This window comes from Equus asinus, chromosome 2 (assembly GCF_041296235.1).
Source record: "Equus asinus isolate D_3611 breed Donkey chromosome 2, EquAss-T2T_v2, whole genome shotgun sequence".
In the NCBI taxonomy this organism is placed as follows: domain Eukaryota; kingdom Metazoa; phylum Chordata; class Mammalia; order Perissodactyla; family Equidae; genus Equus; species Equus asinus.
The window spans coordinates 176,547,696-176,570,676 of NC_091791.1; the positions used below are offsets into that span (position 1 = coordinate 176,547,696).

Here is a 22,981-nt window from a genome sequence, read left to right on the forward strand (position 1 = left end):
CCCCAGGGGCCAGCCCGGTGGCATAGTGGTTAAGTTCGCACATTCCGCTTCTCGGCGGCCAGGGGTTCGCCAGTTCAGATCCTGGGTGCGGACATGGCACTGCATGGCATGCCATGGTGTGGCAGGCGTCCCACATATAAAATAGAGGAAGATGGGCACAGATGTTAGCTCAGGGCCAGCCTTCCTCAAAAAAAAAAGAGGAGGATTGGCAGTAGTTAGATCAGGGCTAATCTTCCTCAGAAAAAAAAAAATTGGCCCCCAAACATTGTGCTGAATTTTGGTCCAGTGTTCCTAAGCACAAGAAGGCACAAATGTTCTATGGAGAAAACGTGTTACATAAGCTTCGTTCAGGCATGAGAGTGATGTTGGCCACAAGTTCAATGTTAATGCATCAACAATACATATTAAACACAGTGCCTTTGAACAAAAACACACATAAAACAAGGTTATGTATGGATCAGTTCACAAAAATGTGACCAGAGCCTCACAGGAAACTAACTAACCCCGTATTTCCCTTTGGAGCAATGGTTCAGTGTTTATGGCAACTTTATAGAAGATAACAACTGTGAATAATGAAAATCGACCGTACATAGTTCAAATTCCTTTTAGCATCTAACGGATATCTTCAACTGAGATTCTTCTTCCTCAAAAGCCCTAAAGATATCCTGAAATCTCTGGCCTCATACTCTTTTTAAAAAACATAGAGGCAATGATAAAATATATACAGCTACAGAGGTTATACACACACACACACACACACACACAAAAGCCAGCGTGAACGTTCTTTCCAAGGTCTAGCATCTGGAAATATCACTGGGATGGCTCAGCAGATTAACAACTGGAAATGAAAACATGAACATCTTTATATTTGAAAAAGCTACTCCAAAGAAAACCTATTACTACTATTTCTACAGCCAAAGCCATAAATACACAAGTATTCTGCAATCCCAACCAAGTAAAAGCATTCTTTACATACTGTATGAAAAAACTACCTTATATCATTATTACAACTAAACTAAAAAATCTGTCATCAGAAAATATTGAATCTATGAGATTATTTTTTCTCTTTTAAAAATGAAAAAATGCAAGAACAATTGATATAATAAAGATAGAAATATGCTGGCCATATATTTTTTCTTCTCACAAGGCCCCCCAGTACACGGTTGTACATTCTAGTTATAAGTCCTTTTAGTTCTGCTATGTGGGACGCCACCTCAGCATGGCTTGATGAGTGGTGCTAGGTCTGCGCCTAGGGTCTGAACTGGTAAGACCTGGGGCTGCTAAAGCAGAGCACACAAACTTAGCCACTTGGCTGTGGGTCTGGCCCCTGGTCATATTTTTTAAAAATTTCATTGCATACTTTTTTTTTTTTTTTTTGAGGAAGATTGGCCCTGAGCTAACATCTGCTGCCAATCCTCCTCTTTTTGCTGAGCAAGACTGGCCCTGAGCTAACATCCATGCCCATCTTCCTCTACTTTATATGTGGCTCACCTGCCACAGCATGGCTTATCAAGCGGTGCCATGTCTGCACCCGGGATCCGAACCAGCAAACCCCAGGCTGCCAAAGCAGAATGCGTGCACTTAACTGCTGTGCCACTGGACTGGCCCCTTCTTGCATACTTAATGGACAGAATTTTAAAATTAGTATTGTGACTCTGAAGGTGGCGTCAATAACACATTTGCTCCTGTATCCATTTTTTTGTGTGTGAGGAAGATTGGCTCTGACCTAACATCTGTACCAATCTTCCTCTACTTTATATGTGGGACGTCACCTCAGCACGGCTTGATGAGTGATGTGTAGGTCCGCACCCAGGATCTAAACATGTGAACCCCAGGCGGCCAAAGCAGAGCACATGAACTTAACCACTACACTACCAGGCCAGCCCCTCCTGTATCTTTTTGAAACAGTGATTTCATCTAAGTTGGCCATTAGACTAAGCATCAAAATAATCTCAATCTACAACCAGGCATTCAAGTTGCTTTATCACAAAATGTTAAATCAGAACTGTAAAATATAATGATGCACTTTCAATCTCATTGTAGCACTAAAAATATCACTATCATTAATAATAATTAAAGCAAAAACAAATTAAAGCATGAGTTTAGAGTTTTTATGACATTAATAACAATAAAATAATTTAAATTGTATTATTTGTCTCAATTACCATTTTGTGTCTGTTTTAATGTTGGTGTTTAGTGTATGTATAAAAATTATAATAAAATGTATACATATTGTGGAAAATAAAATAACGAGCACAGAAAAAGGAAAACTAAAATATGTTAGATTGGGGCAGCTTATGTTACAAGGCTCAGTTTTTTAAAGGCTTAGAATCTAGACCACTGAAGCCTTACCACATCAGTATAAAAGACAGAAAAATCCAGTAAATTTCAGATATACCTTTTGCTTTGTTTTTTCTAACTTAGACTTCAGTTTTCTGCCTCTTTTGCCAGTCCAGCCAGTCACAAATTCTGAACCTTAAAAAAAAGGGACATTTCACAAAGCAAATTTTATTGCAATTTAACATATTCATTTATTCTTATCTGCTAAACTTACATACGTATATACTTACCCAGAGAAGTTTCTGCAGTAAATGAATGTTTGGTTCCTCTATTGGATTCAAATACAAAACCAGGTAAATCTTCTTTCAGTATTGTTGCTTGCTGACCATCTGAGTTATGAATAGCAATTTCTCCTTCTTTCAAACACGTCAGTGACCAATTCCCTACGGTGAGCTTAGTGGGTCCTGGTGCTGAGAGTATAGGTTGACTTGAAGTAGATGGCTTTACTTGGCCTCGAGCTCTTTGTAATTTCTCTAAGAACTCACTTCTGCTTTCTATAAAGACAAAATGATTGTTTTAAAACCTTATTCCTTTCAAATATTGTTTTAAAACCTTATTCCTTTCAAATATTCCATTTTTTTAAAAGTAAACTATCGACTAGAATAGCAATTTTATTAAAAAAGCTTAATTAGCAGAGTTTTCGTCTTTGGTATACTCTTACTGGTTTGAAATAGAGTTAGGCATAAAAGCAATCCTACAGCCATAATTTTTTTAAAGCATAAGGCTTTGGGGAAAAGAGCTAACTTGAGACAGCATCACACACATGCAGTTCATTATTATGTGATAAAAGGCAGCTTCACCTAAAAAACTGGAGAGATTAAAAGTAGATACAGTGTTATTCCTTGTCTCATACAAGAAAAAGGCATTTATGAAATGCTTTCATGGCACAACACTTTTTCTCTGTTGATATTAAAGAAACTGGCCATATGATCAAGGATGTTCTATTTCTATGACAATGGTAGCAAAAATATGAGCAAAAAAACCAGATTAGCAAAATTACAGAAACCAGTAAGACATTTTAATAGAAACCTTCATTTACCTGAACTGTCTGATCCACCTTCAGGACTACCACTTGAATACATGGTGGCAAGTTTTCCATCCAAGATAAATCTGAACCATCCGTTACTGCCATTAGATAATTCCAAGGCTGCTGCATCGCTCCATATATATAAGCAGTCCCTTCCCCTAATGATTGACCAGTCTCTCCAATGGTATGGTTTACCTTGCTGCAATTCTTTAGCATCTTCCTGTGGTTCATCTTCCTAAATGTATAAAATTATTCAATGAAACATGGAAAATAATTTCTACTCCAATATTCATAAGTATTTTAAACATGACCATGAATCAAATTTAGATTTAAAACATCCTGAACATAATATTCAGTTGCCTCCAGTTTAATATGTATTTATTCAACTAATTATCTATAACTAAATCTTACAAATAAGTCCTGAAAATGTTAAGAAAGTCATACAAATAATGACCTAAGTTATGACATTTCCAGGTGTAGTGGTAAAGAAGACCAATAGACTGGGTCTACATACAACTAGCCATTTACCTATGACCTCGGTAAACTAACTACATCTCTGGGCCTAATTGATTATTTGTTAAAAAAAAAAAAAGATGCTTAGACAGAATTAACGATATCCAAACCTAGCAATGCAAGAATCACCAAAGAAGCTTTTTAAGAATAAATTGTAAAGCCCCATCCTTAGTCAAGTGAATCAAATATACTGGATCATTCCTATGAACACAAAAATATTTTAGATAGGGCATGTTTAAAAAACCCAACAACTTCTAAATATTGTTTGCTTAGCCTGGTAGCCTCTAATTTTGTTGACACCATTTAAATATTGAGACTATTCATCACAAACACATATAAACTTGGTGTGTGCATATGTGCATGTATGGGAAAAGTCCGTTAGACTTGATAAAGACTTGTTATATTTTAAAAAACTAAGTATTTTTTACCTTTTCTTCCCTGAAGTGGCTTATAACACTAAAATAAGATTTTAAAATATGAGTGATAAATTTCTCTAAACATAAGTACTTATATTCCAGGCCATGACAGATTAAAAAGGACCAAGACTTGTTTATCCATTGTAAACAACCTAAAACTAGATGAAAATATATGAAAAAGTGTTTTCAAACACTGGAAAACAAGCAACATAGGACTGCAATCTCCAGAAAATGGAAACAAACAAAGTTAAGTCTTTTAAGCCCAGACACAATTTTCTAGCTAAGGTGAGGAGGGTTTTTTTGTGGCGTTTTTTTTGTGAGGAAGACTGGCCCTGAGCTAACATCTGTTGCCAATCTTCCTCTATTTTGTATGTGAGATGCCACCTCAGCATGGCTGATGAGTGGTCTGTAGGTCTGCACCTGGGATCTGAACTTGTGAACCCCAGGCCACTGAAGCAGAGCACGCAGACTTAACACGCTATGCCACCAAGACAGCCCCTGGCTAAGGTCTTAAGAAGAAAGAACACAAAGTCCAGTAGCAGTATGAGTTAACAAAATGGAGACCTGTTTGAAGAGACTGAGGTAAACGGAACATGTAGAGGATGAGTTCAGCATTAGGGAACCAAGCAAAAAAAATCTCTGGAGGGGCTGGCCCTGTGGCTCTGCTTCAGCAGGCCACAGTTTCACTGGTTCAAATCCTAGGCACAGACCTATCTCCACTCATCAGGCCATGCTGAGGCAGCGTCCCATGTGCCACAACTAGAAGGACCCACAACTAAAATATACAACTATGTACCAGGGGGCTTTGAGGAGAAAAAGGAAAAATAAAATTAAAAAAAAAAAAAGACCTCTGGAAATCTGTAAAGTGGTCACCATGAGTCTCTACTGAGTACTAGACCACTCATGTATGGAGTGATACTCTTTAAGGTTGGGCAAAGAATGACTGGAAAAGTCTAAGCTGAACAATACCCAAGACCACAAAAAGTGGTCAGATATTTCCATTCCAAACAGCCAAAGTAGAAAATCCTGGACCAAGAGATGAAATTTTTCCAAATTTGACAAAAACCACAGATCAAAGAAAACTAAACAACCCTGAGCAGGGTTGGAGACCCACATGTGCATGTGCCCACACACACCAAATACAGCAAAGCACATCAAAGTCAAATTGCTAAAAACAAACAAACAAAAAAGCAATAAAATCTTAAAAACAGCCAGAGGAGGAATATATGTTACATACAAAGGAATTAAGATGAGAATTACAGGAAATTTTTCAGTAGAGACTATGCATGTCAGGTGACAATGGAACATCTCTTAAAGTGCTGGAAAATGATCTGCCAAGAGTCCTTGTAGGCACTGAAAATATCCATCAAAAATGAAGGCCAAGTAAAGATCATTTCAGACCAAAAAAAAAATCCAAGAGAATTTTCTGGCTTGCCTTTTTATTCCCTAAACAATATTTTTAACAGCAAAAGTTTAATTTTGATGGACAATTTATTGAATTTTTTTTCACAATATAACCTTTTAATGTCCTATTTAAGAAATCTTTGTCAAGCTCAAGATCACTATGATTTTCTTCTTTTTCCTCTAGAGGTTTTCCAATTTTAGTCAATACATTTCAGTCTATGATTCATTTTCTGTTAATTTGCTTTTTTATTATATGGTAAGGATCAAGATTTCACGTTTTTACATTGTTATCTACTTATTCAAGCATCATTTTTTTAAAAAGATCATCCTTTCCTGATTGAAGTGCCTTAGGACTTTGGTTGAAAACTGACTGGTCCCTGTGGGTCATTAATCTATTTTTTTTTGCAGGCTTTTTTGGTGAGGAAGACTGGCCCTGAACCAAAATCTATTGCCAATCTTCCTCTTTTTTTTCTTCTTCTTCTCCCCAAGACCCCCAGTACACAGTTGTATACACTAGTTGTAGGTCCTTCTAATTCTGCTATGTGGGATGCTGTGTCAGCATGGCTTGATGAGTGGTGCTAGGTCCATGCCCAGGATCCAAACTGGTGAAACATCCTGGGCTGCTGAAGCAGAATGTGTTAACTGAACCACTCAGCCACACGGTTGGCCCCTGTGACCTATTTCTTGAATGCAAGAATTCCAGAGGGATGAATCCAGACATCACTTCTTGTTTTCTCTTTTCTTAAGTCCTCCAGTAATTTAGGAAACACAAACACATACACATACATAAAATCACTCTCAGGATTCTAACATCATAACCTATGCTCTACCATTTTCTCAAAAATATTACTACTCTGTCACTAATTGTTAGGACTAAATCATTTCTGGCAATCAATAGAGACAGATAAGGTATATTCTAAATTTGTAATCTAAGGCAAGAATTATCAACGGATACTGAAACCAGCAGGTAAAGGTTTAATGAGGAACAGCACATTTACACCATCTCAAATGATCTCCCCACAAATTACTTATTAATTACAAAAGGAAAAAAGAGTAGCTTGACAATAGAGAAACCTGGCAGGGTCTAACATAACCAAGTGATCCAAATTAACATCATCAGCATGAGAACAAATAGACCTCATGTGCCTCTGAGAAACACACTGTGCACTGACAAGGATGTAACATCACCTCTATAGTTGCCCTGCTAAAAACATGTAACTTGAATCTTCTCATGAAGAAATATGACAAACGCAAAGCAAGAGTCAAAGTCCAAATTAAATGGTCTGTCCTGTTCGAAAATGCCAAGACTATGAAAGAAAAAGAAAGGCTGAGAAATTGTTGCAGGTTCTTGGATTGGATTGTGGATTAGGAAGAAAAAAATTGCTACTAAGGACAATGGCAAGTTTGAACATGGTCTCTGGATTAGATATGGTTTTATATAAACATTAAATTTCCTGATTTTGATAGCTATACTAGGATTATAGAGAATGTCCCGGTCTTGGGTGAACTTTTTAGGTGTAAAAAGGGGCACTATGTATCCAGATTCTCTCAAATAATATTTTTTAAATGTACACCCACACTTACACACATAGACATATACATAAATGAGTGTGCAAATGATAAAGCAAATGGGGCCAAATGTCAATAATTAGTGAATCTGGATAGAGGATACTCTGATATTCCTTATTGGCAACTCTTCTATAAGTTTTAAATTTTATCAATAATATTTGTAAAATTTTTTAAAACTATATTACTTCATATTGCCAATATTTTATCAAAACCCTTCGTAAACTGGAACTAGATTTCCTCAAAGGAAACTCTATTCTTAATACCACTATAATTAAGACCACTCACTTTTTCTGGTTTTGATTCTTCTTCATTCTCATCATCAGAGGAAGGACCTGCCAAAGTTGATACTTTGCTAATTACACCAAGTCTGGCTAGCTGATCCAAAAAAATATCACCACCTTTATCTACTAAATCCCTTATGATTTGCAAAGCCAGCAAATGGCCATCATCATCATCCTGAGGGGAGAAAAAAAAGGAAATTAAGGAAAAATTATAAAAATAAGTTGAGCTGCCTGGAATAGACAAATGCAATAATGTGCACAGACAAAATGATTTACTGAAATTAGGACAACAGTTAAACATTTTACTGACCAATATCTAAAGGGAATTAACACCAAAGGAGTTTCAAAAAAAATTTAAAAACTGACCTCTTGATCAAGGACAGTTGCAGTGATTTCCACCAATATTGTAGGCAGATTGTGACCAACATCAGAATCGCAAACTTCTTTTAACAGTGCTTCAGAGCAAAAATGAATCATTTTTCGAATCAAAGCAAGACTAGCTTTCCTTGAAAAGTAAAAAAAAAGAATTTTAGGAAGCCGTAATAAGCTAAAATAAAATAAAATGCAACTATACATTCTTGAAAACTAAAATACACAATGTCGTTTTATATATTCTGCTAAAAAGTACTCTTAATAAAAGAATATAAAAAAATAAGATAGCACTAGCTTATGCTCATTTTTGAGGAAATTCATTTATTTTCTCTTATCAGTATAGTGAGCTCACCAAAACTGAAATTATTTTTATAATTGTCTTAAATGTGCTATTATTCTATTTTATATTTAACCAGCATGAACATTAATATGCCATGATAATTTTAGAAGAACAAGTAAAGAATAATGTAATTACTAAGAAAATACAGGGCATAAATTGTAACTAACCTAAAATTTCCTATAATACAAAACACAAAGCTTGACCAACTTAAAACATCTGGGAGTTTATATGGAAATCAAATTTTGAGATAAGCATTTTTGTCCTCTGCCAAATTTAAAATCCATGTTCATTATAACTATATTCTCATACAAATGAAAATAACAGATCCTAATAATCCCATGTACCAAAATATTCCCACTGTTGCCAACTTGGCATGCCTCCTTTCCCTTCTTTTTATCCCTGCTCTGCTTAGAACATAGGAGATAATAAAGGCACACAAACTAACCTCAACTTTGTTAACCTCAATAACTTGTTCTTTTAAAATAAAATACACACATATACACAGAATTAAATTATAACAGACTCAGAGGAAACTGGTCTATTACATAAAAGTCAATAATTCTTTTAACACATATTTTCTGAGCATCTAATAATATTCTAGGCACCAAGCTGTAGGTATCATTACACTTGAGGTAACTTCCCCAAGAAGGATGGAGAGGCAAAAATCGCTACTGAACTCCAAGAGAGGCATGTGACCCAGCTATACTTCTACAGTATGTGGTCTCTATGTATTTCATAACTCTCCCTAGGAGAAATTCACAACCCTGTACAGTCTTTAATTAAGTAAAGTATTTTATTATAAATTCATATAGAAAATGATGGGCAGACAGAGGGAAAACTGCTAACAGAATTAGTTCCTTCCAGTTTTTGTTAACGACTATTTACATTTGGTTGTAAAATCAGTATTTAATAGTTTTATATTGTGATTTATTTCAATTAAAACAGCATAAGAATGTTTATGTGTTATCTGTCTGTCACTGTCACATGCTGAACCATTATGAGCCAGAAACCCTTTCATGTATTTTAAAAACGATACACTTCATTTAATCCACACAACAAACTCTATGAAATAGGTTTTTTTTTTTTTTTGAGGACGACTAGCCCTGAGCTAACTACTGCCAGTCCTCCTCTTTTTGCCGAGGAGGCCTGGCCCTGAGCTAACATCAGTGCCCATCTTCCTCTACTTTACATGTGGGATGCCTACCACAGCATGGTGTGCCAAGCAGTGCCATGTCTGCACCCGGGATCCGAACCAGCGAACCCTGGGCCGCTGAGAAGCGGAACGTGCGAACTTAACAGCTGCGCCACTGGGCCGGCCCCTGAAATAGGTTTTATTAGTTCAGTTATACAGATGAAAAAACTGACACAAAGAAAGGTATCTAGGGGCTGGCCCTGTTGCCAAATGGTTAGGTTCACACACTCCGCTTTGCAGGCCCAAGGTTTCACCAGTTTGGATCCTGGGCACAAACTCAGTACAGCTCATCAAGCCATGCTGAGGTGGCATCCCACACAGCAGAACCAGAAGAATCTACAACTAGAATATACAACTATGTACTGGTGGGCTTTGGGGAAAAGAAAAAGAAAAAAAAGAAGAAGAAGAAGATTGGAAACAGATGTTAGCTCAGGTGCCAATCTTCAAAAAAAAAAGAAAGGTATCTAAGTCAACTAAGGTCATAGGGCTAATAAATCACAGCCTAAACTCACACTCATCTCCTAACCAGTACACTTTACACAATATTCACAATATAAAATTTTCCTGTTTAACAGTATTATTCAAGTAAGTGGTAAACATTTAGTTTACAGTCTTTTCTATTCTAAATCACACCATTTCTGTGGAAAGTTTGATGTCTTCAGTAGAGACTCTTGGATCTGAGAGTTTAAACACTTCCATATGTACTGAACGTGTATCACTACTGAATCCATACTTGGCAAACTGATTTTTAAAATGTTGTTAAGCAACAACATGGATGGACCTTGAGAGCATTATGCTAAGTGAAATAAGCCAGACAAAGATAAACATTGCATGGTGTCACCTATATGTGGAATCCAAAAAAAGTGAAACTCATAGAGAAGTGGTTGCCAGGGGGTGGGGTGGGGAACAGGGAGAGGTTGGTAAAAGGATACAAACTTTCAGCTCTACCATGAATAGGGTGTGAGTTGTGAATAAGCATGTGAACTTAACTACTCTGCCACGGGGCCAGCCGCTCAAACTGTGATTTTTTAAAAGAAAGTAAATGGATCTTCAAGAATTTCTGTCACTGAAAGTGAACTCAATCTTTGTCTAGTTATTGACACAACTCCAAAGATGTTTATTGGACCTCTTCAAAATTCTATGTAGCCTTTCTTCAAAAACAAAGTGTGAAGTCATCTAATATCTTCCAGGTATACATATATCAAATCATTACGTTGTACACTTTAAATTAATACAATGTTATATGTTAATTTTATCTCAATAACACTGGAGAAAAATATCTTACAGAGAATAATTAGGTTTTTTACAAACTGCTCCATCATTGAAACTGTCATCCTGTTTTTGAAACCTGTTTTTATTTGCCTTTTATTTCCTAAGCAGATACTGTGCATTGGCCAATAGTGATAGATAATAACTAACGTCCATGTATAGAGACCCTCCTTTTACTGTCTGATCAGAATACCTATGTTTGCTCTTCTGATCAAATTTTAAACTGAAATAGTAACAAGTTAGATTCTAACCTATTCCCCCTTGTTTTTTATATTGCTAAATAATTTTTAAATGTATCTTTTTTTCAAAACCTCTAAAACATTAGGCACTATGCTAAACACTTAACATATCTAATTTTCATTCTCACAACTAAAGAAAATTAAGTATAATTATCTCCATTTTAGAGATGATCCAATTAAGATGAAGAGGTGAGGTACCCTGCCCATGGCCACCTGTCTAGGAAGTGGCAGCACTGGCATTTGGACCCACTTTGAGATGATTCCAGAGTCTGAGCTCTTAACTAAGACATGCACTATCTTACTCGCCACAATTAAATATGTCTGCTAATTATCACCTGAGAGAATTTAGCATCAAATGCGTTAAAACTAAAATTGTGTTTAGACAATCTTCAAACATTCAAAAGGATAAGAGAAAATAATCATCCAATAAGGGAATTCTGTTATATGGTGGCATACTTTATAATTTTCTGATGGCCTTATCATGAAGCAATTTTATTCCAAATATATCTTAAGATTCTTTATTGGCATGACAGCTAGTCCTCAAAAATTTACCAAATTATCTTGTTCAAAATTTAACTTTTCTTAAGATGATTCAAATCTTTTGTAATAACAACAACAACAAGTGGCCCCACTAACACCTAAAGCTGTTTGAGGAAGAATAAAAACCAAGTTCTTAAATGTTCACAGTGAATTATTTTACCGCCACTTTCCTCCTATTTAAAGCAGACTGCTTGCACTTTAATGTCAACTCATAATACTGGCATTTAAGGTACTTGAATCCTACAAAACTGCATGTTCTAAAGACCTCCTAAACTTAAAACGACCAATACTAAACTCTCAATCACTTAGCCAAAAATCTGGCAGTCATTCTTCACCCTTTCCTTTCCTTCATCCCTCACATCTAATTGATCTTCAATCCCTATACAACCCATCTCCCAAGCTCTTTTGTTTCCACCAATCCAGTACCCCAGCAACTGTCCGAGTTCATACTACAAACAACCCTGAAGTAGTCTGTATTCGTTCCTGCCCTCCTCTAGTCCTTTTCTCCAGGGGGCTGCCAAATGATCTTTACAAATCACAAGTCTGACTGTAATAAATTTCCTCACAAGTCTTTAGTGATCCTTCTTTAACTACAGGGTAAAGCCTACACGCATTGTCATGGACCACAAAGGCCTTCACAGGTCATAAAAGACTCCTGTCTACCTTTTCAACATTATTCACTGAGCTATCCAAACATATCCTATACTTCATTAACATCAAAATACTTGCAACTGCTAAACAACACACTCATTCAATCACTTAGTAAATGTCCATCGAGGGCCTACTAAATATCAAGCCCTATTCTACACCTCTTTGGCTTTGTAGGAATACAGCAGTACACAAGGCCAGCTATCATGGCTTTACTCTAGAAGGGGGACAGACAATAAAATAAACAAACAAAACACTCAAACAAGAGCAAGACTTCAGACAATGTAAGCTCTGTGGAGACAATAAAATATGATTGATGTGAAAGGTGTCCTGGGGTAAATTTAAGTTAAGTGGACAAATGTCAATGGATGGATATTTGAAGTGAGACCTGAATGATATGAAGCAACTAACCATTCAAAAGACCTGGGGATAGAAATGTTCCAGCAAAGGAAAATAAGTGTAAAAGCCCTAAGGTAAGGATGTACTCACAGTGTTCCAAAAACAGAAAGAAGGCTAGCATCGTGTAAGTGTAATAGGCTAGGGGTTAGACAGTACTAAATGAGGTCAGAGAGCTGGGTGGGGCTTATGTAAGACTTTGCAAGTCTGAAAGTTAAGGAGTTAGGTTTTAGTCATGGCCAACTGGAAGCTACTGAAGAGTTTAAACCAGAAAGTGATGTGATGTAACTATGATTTTAAAAATAATTCAGCCTAATATGTAGGAACAGATTGTACAGAGGTAAGAGAGAAAAAGAGGAGAAAGACTAGTTAGGAGGCAACTGTAGTAGTCAAACTACAGACCATGGTATCTTGGACCAGAGAATTAGCAACAGATGGACAGAAACAGCAGACTATGGACACACTGTAGGGGGAGCCACCAGGACTTGCATCAGGATGGACTGACTCATACCTCCATGACTTTGCACATACTGTTGCCCACCAAGCCTTCCAAATCTACCTGTCTAGAAAACTTCCAAGTATCCTTTAAACCCCAATTTAAATCTCACTTTTACATAAGATCTTCTCCAATTCGCCCAGCCCAATTAGTTGTTAAACCATCTGTATTTCCAGAGAACTCTGATTATATATCTGATCTATCAGTTACCACTCTGCATTATCACTCACTTCTTCCTCACTAGCCTGCAAGGGTACAGTAAGCAAGAGCCAAGCCTCATTTCTTTGGGTAACTCCTCCAATGGCCATCCTGAACTAACTCTACTAAAAACGCCTCCATAAAGCTCAATAAATGTTTGCTGTACTTATCAAAATTTCTCTAGAGTTGATACTCAGAGACATACAAAAACCACGTTAGGAATCTACTCTTCATTTTCTAAACTCCTCTTAAGTCAGATCATCAACGAAAAGATTTAACTCTCCAATCTAATTTCCAATCTAATTTTTATTCTTTTTCATACTTTTTAATATTAAAACAAACCTCAAATCCTTCTGGAAATGGGAGATAAGTAAAACTACGTAACTGGCATAATTTAACTAGCAAATACAAATAGTATGAATAACTACCTTATTGAAGGCAGCATAGTTTGCTGAAATGTCTGTGCAAACACTGGCAATAACCTTTTCAAGTATATGGGTGCCATTTCCGGATCTCCTTTTGGCTCGTTACATTCTTCTTCATCTTTGTTTGTATCTTTCTTTTTCTTATCATCTCCTTTATTAACTGGACACATCCAATCACCTGCAGACAAATATTATTCAATAAAGTAGTTTTTTGGAAAATTTTTCTTTCAGTGAAAAAGATATTAAGATGTAACCAACTCAAAACTATCATTATCCCTAATTAACAATATACATATAGTTTGTCCGGGGAAGATTTGCCCTGAGCCAACATCTGTTGCCAATCTTGCTCTTCTTCACTGTGAGCTGTCGCCAGAGCATTGTCACTGACAGGTGAGATGAGTGATATGGTTCTGCACCTGGGAACAAAACCTGGGCCGCCACAACGGAGCACAGCAAACTTTAACCACTAGGCCTTCGGGTCTGGCCCCCAGTTAACAATAATTAAACTGAAATTAGGATACTACATCTATCAAAGGTGCTTGTAAGAATACTAATGAACATTACTACCTCCAATAAGCTGAATCACAATTTAGGAAGATAATTTTGGATATTCTGCTTGATTCCATAAATTATTTCACAGAGGCTCTGCATTCATCTACTGTGTGAAAACTTAAAAATCTGGTTAAAGTAGGGGGCTGGCCCCGTGGCGGAGTGGTTAAGTTCGCGCGCTCCACTGCAGGCGGCCCAGTGTTTCGTTGGTTCGAATCCTGGGCGCAGACATGGCACTGCTCATCAGCCACGCTGAAGCAGCGTCCCACATGCCACAACTAGAAGGACCCACAACGAAGAATATACAACTATGTACTAGGGGGCTCTGGGGAGAAAAGGAAAAAAAAAAATAAAATCTTAAAAAAAAAAAAAATCTGGTTAAAGTACTTTGTCTACACAATACCCAACTATACCCACACCCCTTATACTTTTAATTTGGTCATTCTAGAATCATGCAGCCAAAGTCTCAAGGACACAGAACAGTAGACTATTGAAGCTTTATCAATGTAAGGGTATACATATATAATTATTTGACTTCATAGGAAAAGTTAGTTTATATAACGTTAATATGTCTACAAAAAGCTACTTTTATGGACATGAAGCTAAAAACTAACAGCAGATGGCTTAAAAGGAAAGATTTTACCACTCACCTGGAGACTGAAGGATAGCTACGACTTCACTATGGCCCCTTTCCCGAGCTTTATCTAATGGAGTTTTCCCATCTTCATCTCTTAGATCTGGGTTTGCACCATGCCGTAACAGAGTCTAGAAAAGAAAAGCATTTAATTTGAATATAACAATTAACATCTTATTTCTTCAATATCCAACTCTGCAAACTTTAGATCACACTCATATACTTTAGACTGCAGACTTACAGAATGACATAAATCAAGCAAGAACCAATTCAAATCTCTGCCTTTACACATATCACCTTAAATGTGGTCTATTTATAGCTCAAAAAAAATTATACATTAATTTCACTCGGTTATTTATTAATAACTCAAATTAAGTATGCTCACATCTGAACTTGTCTTCTCTATTAAACTCCTCTTTCCATTTTCTTTACTTGAACAGAGGACCTAGTATTCAGTCTGTGACATGGTAATCATCTTCAACAATTAACAAGTTAAATTAATTCTTCGAGAATAAACTACAAAATTTAGGTCTTAAATACTAATTCACATCGTTCAACAATTTTTTTTGTGTTTTCTCCCCAAATCCCCCCAGTACCTAGTTGTATATTTTTTACCTGTGGGTCCTTCTAGTTGTGGCATGTGGGATGCCACCTCAACATGGCCGAATGAGCGGTGCCATGTCCACACCCAGGATTCAAATGGTCAAAACCCTAAGCCGCCAAAGTGGGGTGCACGAGCTTACCCACTCAGCCACAGGCCCGGCCCCATCTTCAACAATTTTTAATTGACACTAGTCTCTGTCTCCAGCAGAATATAAACACTTTCAAAGAGGAACAGATCTCACATTTTTCCTAGCAGCCTGAGGTGCACTTTTTTTTTGTTTTTTGTTTTTTAACTTCGTTACGATATCATAAGTAGATATATCTGGCAAATAAGTGAATACATCAAGAAAGTATGCAGCACTAGCTAAAAATTCCAGACTACTGGGGTTTGAGTTATAATAATTCAGTATTTCACCAAATCTAAGGATGCCATAGGCTATTAGATATTAAGTAGCACTAAGAGAGAAAAAACAAGGCCAATTAAAATTTGCAACAATGCTGTCTTATTGGTTGGAATTTATTTTTTAACTCACTGAAAGAATTTTTTTAAACTGATTTTTTTTCATGTTACTTCAAACACAAATAAGAAAATATAAGTGAAACATAAGGTATTTCTGTAACTTCACATTCTGAGCACAATTCTTCATAATTAATTACTTTTTGATTCGAAGTCATATTTATGTTTCTATACACAACGCTGTCATATGTGCCACAAACAACATTAGTGATATAGCATTTCTGAGACTACTCCTCTATCAGACAGGATTTTTCATTCATTCCTTCCAAGTTACTAAAATCCATTTCACAATTATTGTTGCATCAACAGGTAATGAACTACACTATAATTTCTATCTGAGCAACAGTAATTATAAGACCTATTAAAGAGATGTTAAAATGTGTATGAGGAGGAATGTAGAGGTATACCTTAGAATCAATTAATAACAGAAAAATCTGTGAAGATTAAATAATAGGACATGTTAAATGCTTAAAGACACTGGCTGGCACAGAATAAGTACCCAGTGAGTACTACCTATTATATCATTATTAGTAATGGCAGCTACAGCTCATTGTGAGCTGATGTATAATCAATAAGTTAGGGTTAGGGGGTCGGCCCCATGGCCGAGTGGTTAAGTTCGCACACCCCACTTCAGCGGCTCAGGGTTTCGCCGGTTTGGATCCTGGCGCAGACATGGCACCGCTCATCAAGCTATGTTGAGGGAGCATCCCACATGCCACAACTAGAAGGACCCACAACTAAAAATATACAACTATGTACCAGGGGGCTTTGGGGAGAAAAATTAAAAATTTAAAAAAATTTTTCTAAATAAATCCAAAAAAAAAAAAAATAGGTTAGGATTAGGTACAATTCATTTGGCTCCTTCTCACCCACTCAGCCCCTCATAACTGCAAAATAGCATGGGTCAAAAGAAAATGTCTCAATAAAAATTTTTATCACCCTTAGAAGCATTATTCTCTGTAAAAACTAACCAACTCAAACTGACAGAATTCAAGTTTGAAGAGATCACCCTTCCCAGGTTAGAAAGCAAAGATGTTACCAAAAATTTTCTTACAATATAAAGATGACAATAGCAGCTACCATTTGAGAATCTATGATGCACTGACTTCTATCCTAAGTGCTTTTCATGTATTTTTTCTAATTATTACAATAATCATGCTAGGAATGTATATGCATTTTATTGATAAAACTGCAAGTCAAAGTTAAAATATGTGCCCAAGGCCACAGAGGCTTTCTTGTTAATAAGCTGAGACTTGAATCCAGGTGTGCTGACTTCTGGCAGACCGACACTGCACTATGCCAAGTTACTCCACAATATGAAGATTCTAGAGACCTGGATCATACATTTGGTTCAAACCTTATCATTTGACCTTTCTGGACCTCAATTTCTCCTAACTGTAAAAAGTACTCTCCAAAGTCCTTTGTTAATCTAAGAGTCAAAGATGCCAAGATTCTTCTGCAAATAGAATATTTTGGTTTATTGATAAATACAAATAGAAATATGTACAAAGTTATTCATTGCCAAGAGTAAGAAACCAGAAACAACCAACTGTTCAGCGATAGGAGCCTGGCTGAATAAACGTGCAGTGCACCCACACAGGATAAGTATACGGATGTAAAAAAGCTCTCCAAATACTAATAGGGAGAGGTCATCAATATACATTACTAAACGAAAAAAGCAAAGTATGGATCAGTGTACATAATGTTAAATTTTGTATAAGAAAAAGGAGGAAATAAGCATACATGTTTATTTTTGTTTGTATCTGCATTAAGAAACACTGAAAAGATAAATAAACCAAAAAAATCCAATAAAAAACACTTATACTGGGCAAGGGGAAATGGGGTAAATGGAGACAGAATGGAAGCATGACTTAGCAGAATAAAAGTTTTTATAAACTTTTGGAACCATGTAAATGTTAAATGTTAAATTAATTTAAAAACCTAGATTTTACCTTTGCTACTTGAGGTCTTCCAAAACATGCAGCATAATGTAATGATGATGACCTTTGACCTCTATTAACATCAGCACCTCTTTCACAAAGAAATTCTACCTGTAAAATGATGAAGAATCATAAAGTTGCCTTATTATTATTTCTATCTTTGATTTAAAACATTAGCTTTTATTCATTAACTTACCATTTCCTGAGTTCCAAAAGCTGAGGCCCAGTTTAACAGAGTCTGACCCACATCATCCATAAAATTTACTTCAAAGGCTGGAAGTTTGAAGGAAAACATGCTAAGTTTTTGAAAGCCAACAAAATAATACTGAACTTTTCTAAACTGGACACCATTTAAAGATTGTTATTAATAATCACTAAACACAGAGCCAATTTTAAACATTTAGGTCAACTATAAAGTAGTAAATAATCAGCAAATTCTGCGCAGAAAAAGTACTCTAAAATTTTTAAACCACTGAGGATTCACAAGGCTTTAAGCCTTAAAAATAAAGTACACATAAAATAAGAAAGAAAAAAACTAATACATAACACAACTTAACAGGATACTAGTTGCCTCACGCCGTTAACTGCGGAAAAGAAACTAATCCACATCAAAAGAACACAAAAGACAAGACTGATGACCCAGAAACATCTTTCACCAATTTGTATTTGCTCATCACCTCATGAAGCAGTATACAAAAATTTACTATATATTACTATAATTTACTTGTGTCACTTTCCATTAATCTTGAGAAAACAACAGCCCTAAATTCAATCTGCAGTTCACCTTAAAACTGGCAGGATCTCCTTCTGACAGTAAAACAGGTAAATTTCATTTACCCATTCAATAAGCATTTACTCAGATCTTACCACACACCAGGCTGATAATTATATACATGGGGAGAAGGGAGGATATGGAAGGGGTTGGCCATTCTGTTATCTGGCACAATTGCTAAAAATACTGTTCAAAATCTAGAAACTGGAAATTGCTTATACAATTCCTTATATCTCACAGTTTTTTCTATTTAAGAAACATTTTCTGACCTCCTGTGTCAATTGCATCTATAAGTGCGTCAGTATCTTTACTTCGAATACAGTCTATAAGTTGCCGATGTGAGCGCTCCCCAGAACTATCCAGTCTCCGGAGTCCTGGGATTCTGCCTGTAGATCCAGCACTAGACTTTGGCAAAGCCTTTCGTCCTTCAAATAATAGCACCAAGAGAAGGTCGACCAAACGCATGGTATCAAGCACACATCTCTCATCACCCTGCAACGCACTTTCAATAGAATCTGGAAGCTCTGACCTCAGGAGATCCTAGAAAGAGAAAGGGAGAAAAAAAATTTAATACATTTGCATTATACAAAAACATTTTCTATGAAAGATTAAAAATCAAAGATTCAAAACCATTCTTACGTGAGTTACTACTGGAGAGCCTCTGCAAAGTGTTGAGAGCAGACTTACAATTGTCGACACCTGGTTACTCAATTTGGAATCTGCAGCTGTGGAAGGTGCTCCTGTGGTGCCGCGACCTGGTTTGCAAGCTGATGATGGCCCTGATACAGTACCGCCAGCAGCAGCCATTCGAGATAATAGCTCTTCAGTTAATCCATGCTTGGCTAATGGAGCTGGGTCAACACCACGACGGGTAAATCGGTCAGCTAGTGAGGCAAAACATCGCAGAGCTCCATCTGAAACCTAAGGATGTAAAGAACATGCACATGGATAAAACTCACCTAATAAGGGCTAGTACTGCTTATTTCAATACCAAGACTAAGAAAGGCAGAGGTAACAAATAGATAAAACATACAATCAGTCTAGATCTGCCCCTGGCTCCACATTCTGCTAACTGTACAACCTGAGGATGTTACCTAACTGCTCAAGGCCTCAGTTCCCTTATCTGTAAAATGGGGAAACTAACTAGTACCTATAACTCATTGTCTGAGGTTAAATGAGATGATATATGTAAAGAACCTAGATGGACAGTAACAGCTCTTTAAATATTAACTATTATTATGTACAACTTGGCCAAGATAATCTATAAATATCAATCGAAAATAATTAACATTTGAACAGTAAAAAGGCATTAAAAGTCAAGTTTTATTTTCTAAAGTATCTTATTCAAGAAAAGTTTACACATAAGATTTTAAATAGTGTTATTTTCTCTCAATGAGAACTATCTTTCTATTTATTTATATATATATCTTTACGGTGAGGAAGATTCACCCTGAGCTAACATCCATTGCCAATCCTCCTCTTTCTTTGCTTGAGGAAGAGCAGCCCTGAGCTAACATCTGAGCCAGTCTTCCTCTACTTTATACATGGTATGCCTCCACAGCATGATCAGCATGATCACACCTATCAGTGGAGCAGGTCTGCACCCAGGATCCAAACCCGCAAACCCAGGCCACAGAAGGAGAGGCACAGAACTTTAACCTCTTGGCCACAGGGCTGGCCCCAGAACTATCTTTTTAAGTCAACAAAATCATGCTGAGTCAATAAATTCCATGAATATAAGTGCAGCTTTAAAAATCACATATTCTAAAAAGTTTAAATTTTAAGAATAAACACATATCACTTTTATAATTTAAAATGTTTCATTGCCAAAATAAAAAAGATTACCACATAGAGATGTAAAATGAGAGAAAGATGGAATTACCTCTACTTCATCAAGTGAAAAATTTATAGTTATAAATAGGACACTATAAAATCACTTTTTGAAAACAAAGTTTATAACAGCAATTTATCTACCTGATGATCCTCATGTTTTAATAAGCTAGACAGAGATTCTACACAAATTTCTAAAGAAGAATCTTGAGGTTCCATTTTGCCACAGAGTCTTGATACCACAGCCATGGCAGAGTGTAAGGTATCTTTATGAACCAGGTGTCCACTGTCACGAATGAAGGTAAGCACACAATTCAAACCACCAGCCTCGAAGACTGCTCCTGACTCACGAGTGCATATCAATTCTAACACCTTTAACAAAAGAATACAGTTAGTCCAATTTTAATTTTCTAGAATCACAGATAACATAATGCACCCTCCAAATTATCTGTAACCACATTTTTAAAAATAAATTACAAGAGTAGAAATTATTTAATATTATATTTTACTTAGTCCAATATACCCAGGGCATCATCATTTTAACATATAATCAATCTTAAAAATTATTGGTATTTTTTACATTCTTTTATGCACTAAGTCTTCAAAATCTCATGTATACTTTATATTTACAACACATCCTAATTTGCAGTAGCCACACTGGCAGTGTTCAATAGTAATATATGGCTACCATACTGGACAGTGTAGGCTTACACGGTAAAACCTGCAGGACAAACTAAGGAACTAAAGTAATTTGACAAAAGTTTGTAAAGGTCCAAGATGTTTTTTTACAAAAAGAAAAAAAAACAATAAATGCTACCTATTATATTATTCAGTAACCCCATACTTACTCTATGAATATCAAAACATTAAAAATCAGCTTTATTTTCTCAATTATGTTGATGTTTAAGATATTCAGGTAGAACTAAAGAATTAACAGGGGTCCACAGATCTTACAGGCATACCAGAAACTTAGATTTTATTCTGTAAGCAAGAAATATGTTTTAAGCAGGGAAATCAGATGATCAGATTTCCAGTTAACAACTTTGGGAAATGGGGTATGGGAAGAGTGTAGAGGCAAATGCAAAATTTCAAGCATTAATATTCAAGAGAGGATGCGGGCTTAACTAAGGCAATTAACAGCAGGGACAAACAGGGGGCAATAAACTAGAAAAGGACTTGATCATTAATTATCTATGTAGAGTTAAAAAAGGGAAATAATGGATGCACATTCTATCTTGAGTGACTAAATGGAAGTGACGCCAATTTTCAAAAAAGGAGTTTATATGTAGTGAAAGATAATGAATTTGGACATCCAGTTGGACAAGTCCAACAGGCCTTTGAATATGGAGTCTAGAACTCAAGAGAGAGGTCAGGTCTAGAGATAAAGACGTGAGGGGCATATACATATTCATTGAACTACATCATTTTATATAAGGGACTGAAGTATTCACGGACATTGGTACGCGCGGGGGGTTCCTGGAACCGATCTCCTGAGGATACTGAGAGATGATCATACACATGAACAGTATTGACAGTGATAGACGAGACTGTCTAGGCAAACTTTATACAATTTTAAGAAGGTAAAAACAGAACCTTAGGAAACACTACCATGGAAGAATTAACTAAGTAAGAGTAACCTGCAAAGGAAACGGAGAAAGGGGGAATAGCGTTTAACAGTCAAGGAAGAGACTGAAAATACCAGTCAGTGAAGAAGTAATGGCATAAAATCCCAGTTCTGGAAGAAACATTAAGTGATGTGACCAAGAGAATAAGGGAGGAAAAGTTCTGAACAGGAAAATGGATACCTCTTCTGTTCCAGGAGACAGACAGAAATAAATGCACAGACAGAGAAGCAGAAAGTCAACATTAACAGCTACAACAGCACTCTCAAAGTGTGGGGAAGACATTTTCAGAGATCCTTTAAGTTAAAACTTCTTTCATAATACTATAACAGTAACTGTCTTTTTCACTCTCATTCTCTCAGGAACGTAGGATGGAGTTTTCCAGAAGGTATATGAAGTGTTATACAGCAACAGACCGAAAGCAGGAACAGATATGCAGCTATCTTCTATTAAGCCAGACATTTTTTCTTCTAGTTTTTTTAAATTTTTATTTATTTTTTATTTTTTGAGGAAGATTAGCCCTGAGCTAACATTTGCTGCCAATCCTCTTTTTGCTGAGGAAGACTGGCCATGAGCTAACATCTGTGCCCATCTTCCTCTACCTTATATGTGGGATGCCTACCACAGCATGGCTTGTCAAGCGGCGCCATGTCCGCACCCGGGATCCAAACTGGTGAACCCCAGGCCGCCGAAGCAGAACATGCACACTTAACCGCTGTACCACGGGGCCAGCCCCAAGCCAGATATTTTTAAAGAGACTTGCAAAAATGCCTAACAATGCTACTCTTCTCACTAATTTTCTATTTGTTCAAGAAATAGTTATTTTCATTAAAAATGTAATGTATGTTA

At 36.4% G+C, this 22,981-nt stretch overlaps 1 protein-coding gene across 10 annotated transcripts in view; it reads right to left on the reverse strand.

The window, feature by feature from the left end:
- The window catches only part of HECTD1 (HECT domain E3 ubiquitin protein ligase 1), an 88,244-nt gene that overhangs the window by 38,643 nt on the left and 26,620 nt on the right, over window positions 1-22,981 (reverse strand). For all 10 annotated transcript variants that reach the window (XM_070504195.1, XM_070504196.1, XM_014857373.3 and 7 more), the window contains exons 4-15: window positions 20,655-20,882; window positions 19,320-19,601; window positions 18,950-19,220; window positions 18,105-18,181; window positions 17,921-18,019; window positions 14,865-14,979; window positions 13,669-13,843; window positions 7,917-8,055; window positions 7,555-7,725; window positions 3,380-3,602; window positions 2,571-2,834; window positions 2,399-2,475 (exon numbers count right to left, since the gene is read on the reverse strand). In XM_070504195.1, the coding sequence (XP_070360296.1) occupies window positions 2,399-2,475; window positions 2,571-2,834; window positions 3,380-3,602; window positions 7,555-7,725; window positions 7,917-8,055; window positions 13,669-13,843; window positions 14,865-14,979; window positions 17,921-18,019; window positions 18,105-18,181; window positions 18,950-19,220; window positions 19,320-19,601; window positions 20,655-20,882 (2,121 nt within the window). The remainder of the gene's footprint in view (window positions 1-2,398; window positions 2,476-2,570; window positions 2,835-3,379; window positions 3,603-7,554; window positions 7,726-7,916; window positions 8,056-13,668; window positions 13,844-14,864; window positions 14,980-17,920; window positions 18,020-18,104; window positions 18,182-18,949; window positions 19,221-19,319; window positions 19,602-20,654; window positions 20,883-22,981) is intronic.